Source organism: Peromyscus californicus, unplaced genomic scaffold (assembly GCF_007827085.1).
Source record: "Peromyscus californicus insignis strain IS unplaced genomic scaffold, ASM782708v3 Scaffold_12__1_contigs__length_115047231, whole genome shotgun sequence".
In the NCBI taxonomy this organism is placed as follows: Eukaryota; Metazoa; Chordata; class Mammalia; order Rodentia; family Cricetidae; genus Peromyscus; species Peromyscus californicus.
In genome coordinates, this window is record NW_026294413.1 from 5,914,049 (window position 1) to 5,926,450 (window position 12,402).

General features: G+C 38.1%; 1 protein-coding gene across 2 annotated transcripts in view; it reads left to right on the forward strand.

Annotated features, from left to right (window-relative positions):
* The window catches only part of Uggt2 (UDP-glucose glycoprotein glucosyltransferase 2), a 140,058-nt gene that overhangs the window by 18,157 nt on the left and 109,499 nt on the right, over positions 1 to 12,402 (forward strand). For both annotated transcript variants that reach the window (XR_008216919.1, XM_052732466.1), the window contains exons 8-10: positions 5,440 to 5,540; positions 6,788 to 6,887; positions 9,184 to 9,244. Coding sequence is in view for 1 of the 2 variants with exons in the window: in XM_052732466.1 (XP_052588426.1) it covers positions 5,440 to 5,540; positions 6,788 to 6,887; positions 9,184 to 9,244 (262 nt within the window). In the remaining variant the exon portion in view is untranslated. The remainder of the gene's footprint in view (positions 1 to 5,439; positions 5,541 to 6,787; positions 6,888 to 9,183; positions 9,245 to 12,402) is intronic.

Consider the following 12,402-nt stretch of genomic DNA (forward strand, 5'->3'; position numbering starts at 1 on the left):
TTCAAACCATTCTGGATGTTGGATCATCTGGGCCATGGTGTCATCGGAGACCTTTCAGGGGGTCTTGGCTGGTCAAACCTGATGTGTCTTAATCTTGAACAAATCCATAGCCTCTGGCTTTCTGTGGGAACAAAAGCAGAATCTCCTTTCCAAAGCAACATATCCTTATATCCAAATTTTGAAGTCAAGTTACCTTTAAAATATACATTTTGGCATAACTCAACAGCTTTTACAATCAAATGTTTTTCTGCAGTTAAAAGTCCCAAAGACAACACAATGCAGATTCTCTGTGTAATATCCATTTTTACGTGGCTTATTTTTTATACTACCTTTACTGTCTCTTTAAAGACTTTATTTTTTAAAACTATGTATTTGTTTCTATAACTCTATATATCATCTTTTTTGTCTCTTTCAAGCCTACGTATCTTTTACACACATTGTAAACTATTACATCTGAATCTGTCTTATTGTAAATCTATTGCCTTAAACTGCAGCAGCTGTGGCTGCTGGATCCACCCACCTCAGCTTCCCAACATGGCCATGGTTTACCGCCAGCTCTGGGAGCTATCGGGGGTCTATGCTTTTAGCCAAGCAGCGTGTAGCCCAGAAACCTCCCCTTTTGCTCTGCACCAGCAAAGGCTAAATCCACCATGCAGCTCAAAGTGCCACTTGCAAAGGCCTCATTCCCGCCATAGGCAGGTCGAGCACGCACGCTAGGAACCCACCAGTAGCTCAAACAGGCAGCTGCCGCTCATTTGAGAGAGACAATTAGGAAGCTGTTTTTAGCTCCGTTTTAGAATCTTTTTTCTCAGGTTTTAGGTGGAAACTCTTGCCCCACGTTGGACGCCATTTGTAGCTAGAGTTTTCCTGCCTGGCCCACAGTCAGGACAAATCTCTGTCACCTGCCAGTCCCACAGCCTTTCAAACCCAACCAAGTAAACACAGAGGCTTATTTTGCTTACAAACTGTATGGCCGTGGCAGGCTTCTTGCTAACTGCTCTTACAGCTTAAATTAACCCATTTCTATTAATCTATACCTTGCCACGTGGCTCGTGGCTTACCGGTATCTTCACATGCTGTTTCTCATCGTGGCAGCTGGCAGTGTCTCTCTGACTCAGCCTTCCACTTCCCAGCTTTATTCTCCTCCTTGCCCAGCCTACACTTCCTGCCTAGCCAACGGCCAATCAGTGTTTTATTTATTGACTAATTAGCAACACATTTGCCATACAGAACATTCCACAGCAGCTGGGTCTGAGTGCTGCCTGTCTAGGGTCAAGTTCACTAAGAGACCCCTGACCTCCACACATGCATGTCCACCCTCACACATGTGGGTATATACCACATGTATACTCTACCCCAAACTTTTAAAATTAATAATGTGATCAAAAACTTAATGCTTTGAAATAATTTATCATACTTGACCCAGATTTAATGGTTTTTAAAAATCTTGAATAATCTTGAAGAAATTTATTCTCTATAAGAGAGTAATTTCCACAAATTTCTTAGTCTTAGATTGCTTAATTTTATATATTCATTTGATTTTATATATTTATATAATTTTATAGACTCATATAAGTAGCCTTTCAATAATTAAAATACACCCCCCTTTCCTGCCATCCGGTTTGAAGATGAAGAACAGAGTGCTCAGGCCTCTCTCACTCGGATGAGGCTAGCCATAATACTATGTATGCATAGTCTATATTACTAGAAAGGAAAATTCGTGAAACCTGAATGAATGCATGATTTTCTTTTAAATGTTTCTAGTAACACTTTAGCTCTTAATTGCAAATATACTTAAGACACTAAAGTTGTTAATCCTGATGACTAAGATAATTGTATAGCACAAGGGTAATATTTTTGTATACTAAGGCTACATTAGGGAGATGGATTGATTCTATTTTTAGTGGTTTGGCCACACAAGGTACTAATTAATGCATTTTACAAATAAGTAAAGTATTTGTTTAATAGACAACAATATGGTTTTATTCCATTTCTCAACTGTATTATAATATGTTAAAATCTGTAGTTCTTTTAATTTTTAATATAACTTTATGTGGGAATAAGTTGCATGCCTTCAAATATTTTTTAGAATTCTGAATAGTTTTATAAAGGGGAAAATATTCAGAGTTCTTCCACAGTAACTCAGTTACTCATTTCAAAACAAAAACCCTTTACCCTGAAGTATTGTATGATACAATATATACATTGCTTGAATTAGTAAAAACAAAACAAAAACAAAAACAATATAAATTATGATTCTGACTAAGAGCTGAGTAGACAATTCAATCTGTGAAATGCTTGCTGTGCAAAAATAAGGGCCTGAATTCAGTTCCCAGAATCCAAGTGAAAATACCTGATGTGATGTCATGCACTTGTAATCCAGGCCCTGGGGAGGCCGTCATGAGAGCATCCCTGGAGCTCCCTGGCCGGCCAGCCTGCTTGGTGAGATCCAGACCAGTGAGATGCCAGAACAAACAAACAATAAAACAAGGGGGATACCACATCTACACACATGCTCCTGCACACGCACCCCATGTGTGCCTGTACACACATAAGAATACTGTTATGACTAAACACTAAATATAGTCTATACCAGTAGGACTACTAACTGGAGTCAGACACTGGCTGGTTAAAAAGATAAATTAATTGGATGCTAGTTCTGGAAGAGAGAAGTCTACATGGCCCTCCTCCCTTCCCTCTGTGTCTCTGTCTTAGATTTCAACTTTCCCTCTTCTCAGGAAGGACACTACCATTGGTCTAGAGCGCACTGCTACCAGAATGATCTCTTCTTTAACCAATTGCATCTGCAGACATCCTCCTACCAAATAAAATCACAGTCCTAGGGGCCACATGGAGATGGATTTTTGTTTGGGGGCCCTGTTGCCTTAGTGTGTCTGTGCTGCTATAATAGAGTATCTGAGAATGGACAGGTTATGAAAAACAGAAATTGAGTTCTGGGAGCTAGAAACGCTGAGGTTAAGATGGTGACTATCTGTGTGTCTTCTAGAGGGAAGAGCATCGTGCCCTCAGATGGCAGAAAGAATAAGGGAAGAATGGCCTGAAGCAGAACACCCTTCAGTCCCTTGCTGCCATCACTTCCCAAAGAGCACACCTCTTTTTGTTTGTTTGTTTGTTTTCGAGACAGGGTTTCTTCATTTAGTTTTGGTGCCTGTCCTGGATCTCACTCTGTAAACCAGGCTGGCCTTGAACTCACAGAGATCCGCCTGGCTCTGGCCCTCAAGTGCTGGGATTAAAGGCATGCGCCACCATCGCCCATCTTAAGAGCACACCTCTTAATACAATTATAATGGGAATGAATTATGAAGCAGACATGTTAGAACTCAACACTATTCCTCATATTACTTCCACCCACCATCGTTTAACCCTCGGGTCAGCCGTGCCTTGTTCCACTCTTAATTCAGGAGGGGGGAAATTGGAGAGTGGGACCATCAAGGCCTGAGGAAGCAGAATGCTGTTGCATTGAGCTAGCTAACTACCCTTTAGTTTTTCTATGATCCACTCTGTTTTTCTGTGAACCAGTTATTCATTCCCTTGTCTGGTTACATGAACCTTTGTTTGTTTATTTGGGAGGGGGTGAGATGGGAGGAGATAAGCAGAAGGGAAAGCACCTTAATCTTCCTTACACAGGAGATTTTTGAGCATTCCTCCTGACCTATCCTAGGGTGTGATGTCATGCACTTGTAATCCAGGCACTGGGGAGGCAGTCCCAAGAGAGTCCCTGGAGCTCACTGGCCAGCCAACCTATTTATTGAGATCCAAGGTTTATAAGGCAGCTGCTCTTGGGCACCTCACTGCCATCATATTGGTTTGACACAGACTGAATTCTCTCTCTCTTTTTAAATAGCATAATGGATATGCATTTGATATAGTACTTCTCACAAAGAAGATGTTACTCAATTAATATAAAGTTATTTTTTACCAAATCTTTTCTCCATTTTAGTATTAGATATGTTGAGTTCATTTTTATTAAGCTTTTTCTCAGACATAAAAGTTTCAGTTTTGGGTTATTTAATATCTAAGCACAATATCAACTAAGGAGATAAAAAAGACCCCAAAAAATGGAGAAAAAGAGTCTCCTAGAATTCAGGAGGCAGTGATGACAACAGCCAAGTTGATTTACCTGTTTTGAGCAAACACTTCCTCCTTATAATTTCATGTGCTCTGACAATTTGGAACATATGGAATAATACTTACGCAAATTTAAGCCCTCTTTCTTTGACCCCCCCCTCCTAAGCAGCAAATACAAGTTATAGCCCTCATTATTATGGGGTCTTTGTTGTAATGACCCCACCCCCCACCCCCACCTGTTTCCATCTAGGAGAGACAGCGAAGAAGGGGAAAGCACCCTCTTCACTGTAACCTTCCCCGGGAACAGCAGAAAGCAAACCTTGGCTTAGGCCTCAGAAGCACAGTGGTTTTCAGTGTGGTCAGGGCGAGGCCTAATGCAGAAGAGCCCTCCAAAGTCACATCAGTCCATTTCACTTTCCTGGGAATGTCCCCAGGCAGTCACAGGCGCTGTAATGCCAAGCCACACCTGGTAAGGTGCAGGTGCATCTCCAGATCCTGCTGCTTGGACAACAGGCAGAATCAGCAGCAGTGCAGCCCATGGTGCATGCTTGCATGTTTCTAGAATCTGAAGAGAACTTTGTAGTTGGGTGGTTTTGTCTTTCCTTAAAATAAATATTTGAAATAGAAGTTTTTCCTATCATCAGACCAAAACGTGCCTTTTCTTGAGTTTCTATATATTCAGTGATTCCTGGTGTTTCACTGTTATACCCTGGCTTGTTTATAATAAATAACTGTGAGCCTAAAACAAATTCTACTTAAACAAAGGGTACTATGTCTTGATTGCATGAACAATGCAGGTTAAGATAATATTTATATGATGTGTACAGTAAAATGTCATTTGACTACATTATTCTTTGATCCTTAAAAAATGCTTATAGATGTTCACATTGGAAAAAGTTACCTTCCTGGAGCTTCTTATGTAGGTCAGAGGTGACACTTGAACTAGAGCAGACGCTAAGGCTGCCTTAGTCTTATCTAAGATCCTTACCTTTGGTGAAGTTTGAAATGGGAAGCATTATTTGTCTTTAGTTATAAAATTGTTTATGTTTTCAAATATAGAAACAATGCGTATAATTTTTAAGACATTGAAATAAAAAATGTAAAAGTTGGTAATTCTACTGTCTTCCTGGCATCTCTTACACTTCAAATTTTTTGTTTTATGTATCTTAAAAGGAGACATATTTATCTTCCTCAATAAGTTTGTGGCTGTAGCTGTATCACAATTTATTATTATCCTAATTCTGAATGATTAACTTCTTTCTAATTACAGGAAAGAATTTCAAAAGTATAGCTTATATCACAATTTGTGGTAAATGGTGACAATTAATGTTACTTAATGTTCTGATGCAGAGAGATACATTCAGATCTTAAAGATAATCTGACAGCATTCCAAAAGTACTTGATGGAGAGCAGCAAACAAATGATGCCTTTGAAAGTCTGGGAATTACAAGGTACAGCACTTTGATTGCTTTCAACATTACACTTTCATAACAGACCTGTTTTTCTAAATAAACTTCAATAAGACATGATTTGTTACTTTATAAACAGCCATAATTAATTATGAGAAGGATATAAATTCTATTACTTTGTGAATATATGTTTTTAATGAAAGCATTATCAAGTCATACTTTAAAAATTATATGAAACAGGGGTATTTGATACTATCATTCTGAAAGTATGAACGTATTTACTTTCTCAAATACTAAGCCCCACTTCAGAGTCTGTGATAGGATTTAAAAGGCTGGTATAATGGTTCATGCCTGTAATTTTGGCACTTCAGAGGCTTAGGCGAGAGGATTGATACAAGTTTAAGGCCAGACAGGTCCCACCGAGTTCTCGACCAGCCTGAGCTACAATGTCAGACTTTGTTTCAAAGAATCTATCTACTCCAGGGATCATTTTCTCCAGGGATACAGTTGCTGACCTCCCACCCCTGCGCATTCAACAACACTAATTAAACTCAGTGAGTGACACACAACAGAGACCTGAGGTCAGAATGAAGACTGCTTGAGAGAAGGTATTCCAGTGGAAAAAGGAGGGGCTTAGAGAGAGTAATGGGTAAAAACAGTTAAAGATTTCTTTCTTTCTTTATGTACTTTGAGTACTTATCTCCATGCCAGGAGAGTGTAGTGGTATTTCACTCCCCACCCTTTCCACTGAAGCCCTTCTTTCCCAAGAGGTCTCCCTCCTACTGCGGGGCGTGTGTGTCCATCCCACTAAGTTTATTAGGTTGTCTACCCATGTGAGCGTGGGTGATAGATACTACTAACTGGAACACGGCTGGCTTACCAGGGCTGCACCACTGAAGACTCGTACCCTCCCTCGTAACCACTAACTTGTTTTGGTGCTCTGTTCATCAAGCCTTTGTCACGTGTCCCACTCAGCTAAGTATAGAAAACATAGACTGTTTTTATGGCAGAAGCCATATTATTTATGTTTGCACATGTCATTTTTTATAGTATAATTTGTGGAAAACAGGTAAGTATTAAATCTCTCATTCATAGAAGTCTTAGGTCATACCCTAATTTAACTTAAGGAGAAAATTTTTGATTCAAAACTTTTTAAATTGCTAAATACAGTACAATTAACATGTGAATATGTGGGAAGAAATGTTGAGTAAAGAGTTATATTGAATGGAAATGTCTGAAGCGGTAGCATTACAGTAGATGCACTAGTGATTTTGGTTTTCTTCTTCTAGATCTTAGTTTTCAAGCAGCCTCTCAAATAGTGTCCACTCCTTATTATGATGCCATAAAACTAATGAAAGATATTTCACAGAACTTCCCCATAAAAGCCAGGTATGTTGAACTTTGTTGGTATGATTATAAGCAAATCTCTTTCTATTAAGTGAACTGTGTGAGAATAACTGATTCATAACACGAAGCTGTCAATTCCGGCTTTTCACTGTTTGTGCTTAGTTTTTATTAGAGTAAAACATTGGGTCATATCTGCAGGCATATTATACTACAAAGAGAATTATTAAATTAGAGGCTAAAGGAAAAGAAATGTATTTTAAAAATTCTTTTAGTAAGAATCATGAGTAATAAAATATTTTGATCAACAAATAGAAAATATTTTTTCATTCTTTCATGGAAGATAATAAAAAGTATTATTCTAAATAAGTGATCTGTACCTCAATACTGCCAAATCATTTTCTTGTGTTTTGGATTTCAAAATTAGTAACCTTTTAAATATATAGAACATTGTGTGTAGTACTTTTTGCTAGTAAGATTTGTCATTGAACCGTTTCAGGAATTCTGACTGTCCCCTTAAACACTTTCCATTTCAGTAGATAGTTCATTTGCATATTCAGAGTGAACAGGATACAATTCAGATTTTGTGGGGACTTACAAAATAACACGATTTTTATACATCTGTATTTTGCTTAGGAATGACCAAGGATAATGTTATAAGTAACAAATGAAATTAAGTAAACCCTTCATATTAAATGAACATAAATCTATATTAAGATAAAAACACCCAACAAGTCACAAGTGTATGTGGAACAGCACTTCCACGAGAATTGGGAGCAGCCTGTTCTCTTGACTCATCGTTTTAATAATGTACTGTTTTGTCCATTTATTTATAGTTCAAATTAAAGGTTTTTTTTTCCCCCGGAGCTGAGGACCGAACCCAGGGCCTTACACTTGCTAGACAAGCACTCTACCACTGAACTAAATCCCCAACATCAAATTAAAGATTCTTAAATGAAGATAGCTTTACATTTGAAAGATAGATAAATAGTATTTATTGATCACAAGAGATCCAAAATATGTTTTATGGCCCTCTGAAAATAGAAAAGTTTTGGGGTTTTTTGGGTTTTGTTTTTGTTTTTGTTTTGTGGGGGTAGATTCTTGCTGTGTGGCCTAAGCTGATCTCAAATCTACTGCCTTATCCTCTTAAGTAGCTAGAATTACAGGACTTCACACTATGCCTGCTTAAGATACTTTTATTAGTTTACTAATTGTAGAAATGTGGAGTTTCATTGTAACATAGTAACATAATGTGCTTTAATAATATTTACACTTCTGACTCAGCCAGTTTTAAATGGAGAAGAATTTGAGAAGTTAACACTAATCAAATATAAAGCATGAAATATGTGTATATGAAAATATATATTTAGCCACATGACTTTTAATTAATAGTAACTTTTAAAATTAGCTCAAATGTAAAGAAAAATAATTTTAGTTTTAATAAAACAGTTAACTATTGAATGCTAGGTTGTAGTTATGAGCTACCATACTCCTCTAACAATCTTCAGTTTAGATAACTTTCCTCTATGCATACGTTGACAGACAGGATAATAACATTTTTAGTGATTTTACTAGTTGAAAACATCAATAGAAAAATATATTTTTAATTCTATCTTTAAGTTATAAGAGACTGATAGTCTTCTAGAGTGGCTAAGATGAAATCAATGTAATCATTTCTCCTTCTCTCTAAGTACTATATCTGAAAATTTGATGAACTACATTTGAAAAATACTCAAAGAATTATGGTCTCTTCATTGAACTTAAACAGACAACATCTTTATACTTATTTAAAATAATATAGTGCATGAGCTATTTACATAAGAGAATATTAGGTATTCTAAATTAGACTATTTATAATATATAATATTATAATATACAAAATTATATATGTAGGTTACATGCAATTATGAACTATTTTTAATAAGGAGTATGATCACGCACACATAGATTTTTTTTGTTTTTATAGGGAATCCAGGAATCAATCCTCCATTTATACCAATGGATGACTGTGTTTCCTATGTTGGTTAATCCCAGATTAATCAAAATTCTTATATAGTTAGTGTTTTGTAAACAAAAGTAGTGGTAAATAAGCTATGCTAATACTTGGTTCATACAGTGGAAGTGTGTGAAATTCGGAGTCTTCATTCCCTGTGAAGAAAATGCAATGTCAAATAAAATACAGTACCATTCTCAAACTAGGCTATGGAAATAGCCTTTTGAATCATTTGGAAAATAAATATTTTGTAAAGTATTATGTTACATTGAATTAATGATTATTCCTAAACACTTAAGGAAGAATTAATTCTATTTATTTTACTACGTAATGCATTTATTTTCTCAGATCTCTGACAAGGATTGCTGTAAATGAACTAATGAGAAAAGAAATAAAGGAAAATCAAAAGGTTTGTTTGAATTTCTTAAAACGTTTTTATTTACCATATGTATTCACTTTTTCACAAGTTAGATCTTTTTATTTTAATGCAAAGCAAGTGTTACTGCTTTTTTTTTATTGTTGAAATAGTTCAAAAAGAGAAGATCAGGTTCTGAGGCTTAGAAGGAATAAACTCGTGTTAAACTACTATAATATCCTTAGTATCCAATAACAAGTAAGACATAGTTGATCAATAGTTTGATAAGATTATTCCAAAAGGTCTGTTAACATTTAAACATCAAATTATGCTAATTGTGTTAGTACTTGCAGTTGTATGTTAATAGTTCTGATGCTGGTCGTAGCCTAGCTCCATGCCATATAATGGTTTCTCTTAAGTAATAATTACTTCCTCACATGAAAAGATGTCTTCAGGTCTCTATCACTGATGGTATGGCTCTGGTGCTCCACAGTGTCAGGAAGTGTTCGTAAAACATCAGCTGGCTTTCTGGGTAGTAAGGTGGTAGCCACAGCTTGAGGCTGTGTATTCAGAGACAGATGCCAGAAGAGCGTTCATAATCACATTAATCCTCATTAAAGCTATCCTGAGTACTTCAACAGACTTTGACATGTATCTTATGGACCAGGACCCTGTCATATGGCCATCTCTAGATGTACGGGAAACTAGAAAAGCTAGTATTTATTCTTCCAGTAATGGAAGTTAGCAGATACCTGAGCCAGGGAGTGTGCTAGGTTTGTCAGCCACAGTTTTCAGGATGAGAGCTAGCTAAATTGTGTTGTTGCCTCTTTTGTAACTTCACCAACTGTGTCTTTGGAGAGTTTCTTGTTACAATTTTTTTTTGTTGTTGTTAGATCATCTGCAGTCAGACAGTAGACCAGCTCAAAAAGGAGAGGAGAAGGGAAGTACCAGGTGTCATTGGTCTTTCACTGAGTTGTTCTGTTAGCTTGCCATCAGAACTCTCTTCCCTGTGGTCATTTGAACCAGGGGGCTGGAAGATTTCATAAGATTAAACAGGTGTTATGAGAAGAACTGAATATTTATTCTGTCCAGTGTAGCATGAATCTTAAAAGGTTCTTATTAATAAAATCAAACCTGAAGCCAGTTATTGGGGTGAACACTGGAAGATCAGAGAAGCAGAACAAGCCACCTCACCTCACCAGTTCCTCAGCTGATCCTGTTTCCTCAGACTGGAAGCCTGTCAGCTGAACTCTTGCTCAAAAGCCTAAAAGTTTAACCTGCTCTAGTTCCTGGTCCTCACACCTTATATACCTTTCTGCTTTCTGCCATCACTTCCTGGGATTAAAGGCGTGTGTCACCATGCCTGGCCGTTTCCAATGTGACTTTGTATTCACAGAGATCTGGATGGATCTCTGCCTCCAGAATGCTAGGATTAAAGGGGTGTGTGCCACCATTTTCTGGCCTCTATGTCTATCTAGTGGCTGTTCTGTTCTCTGACCCCAGGTAAGTTTATTAGGGTGCATGATATATTTTGGGGAACACAATATCACCACATTCCAGAGAATGATTCATGATAGCCAACCTTCAAATTTTAAATGAGTTTTTTAAGGACATAGTAAGCGAAAGTAGAAGACAATAGCCAGCAGCAGGAGTTAGAGATGGATCGGTGCTTAAGAGAGCACACTCTCCTTGAGATTACCTATGTTTTGTTCTCAGCACCCAGTTCAGACTGCTCACAACCATCTCTTAAGTCCAGGTATAGAGGTTCCAACCCCCTCTTCCGGCTTACACAAGCAACCCATACCCATCTGCACATATAGAAACACAGGCACACAGACATACACGTAAATTAAAAATAAAAAGTACTGGAACACAAATCTCTAAACAGTCTTATTAATAAAAAAAAAAAAAAACAGAGCCAGATATTGGGGTAAAAACTGAAAGATCAGGGGAATAGGACAAGCCACAGCCAACCTGACCTCACCAACTCCTCAGCCTCCAGAGAGAGCTACTTCATATATACTCATGCCTCTAAACCTTTCTGTGCCCTGCCATCTTACTTCCTCTATCTGCCCAGCTACATCACTTCCTCTTTCCGCCCAGCTTTATCACTTCCTGTCTGCCTGTACAGACCTCCACACCTCTATGGTTAACTAGTACTGGGATTAAAGGTGTGTGCTACCCCGCATGGCTCTGTTCCCGTCTGGCCTTGAACTCACAGAGATCCGAATGAATCTCTGCCTCCTGAATGCTAGGATTAAAGGCATGTGCTACCATTGCCTGACCTCTATATTTAATATAGCAGCTGTCATTTTCCTCTGATCCCCAGATAAGCTTTATTGAGGTGCACAAATAAAATATCACCACAAAATACTACAAAATAAATAACGAAACATCATCTATTTGGGTGCTTCCAATGCCCAACAGGTAGATATCAAATCATTTACAAGTCCAGAAGGAAGGACTGGAGAAGTCCTGCTGGCACAGCCATGCTGGGAATTGAGACTGAGAGCAACTGGCAAAACATCTTCATAGATGAGTTCTGCCTTTCTGTTCTTACCAGACATTTATACCCTGGATGAACAGGAGTTGTCTTTGTTAGAAGTGGTTTACCCTCTAGCTGTTCTCCAAGGCATGATGCTTTTACATTCATAGCTGTGTGCTTTTCTCCTTCCTCTTTGAAAAAAGACCAGCCTGCCCCTGAACAGAGACTCTTGGGGAACACTTGAGATTAACTTGTATGAGTCTAAGACAAGGGAACCCTCTATGCTCCCAAAGTCTACTTTCAACAAGTGCAAACAGCACATACAGTTTGCCAATTTACAGCAATGCAAATCACTAAAAGGTGTAGCATGAATCTTAAAAGGTCTTATTAATAAAAAACAAACCTGGAGCCAGGTATTGGGGTGAATGTTGAAAAATCAGAAGCGGAACAAGCCACAGCCACCTCACCTTGCCAATTCCTCAGCTGATCCTATTTCCTGGGACTGGAGCCTCTGAGTCCTCATCCAAATGGATCTCAGCTGAACTGCTGCTAAAAGCTAAAAGCTTAACCAGCTCTAGTTCCTGGTCCTCACGCCATATATCCCTTTCTGCTTCCTGGCATCACTTCCTGGGATTAAAGGCATGAGTAACTATGCCTGGCTGTTTCCAGTGTGGCTTTGAACTCACAGAGATCTGGATGGATCTCTGCCTCCAGACTGCTCGGATTA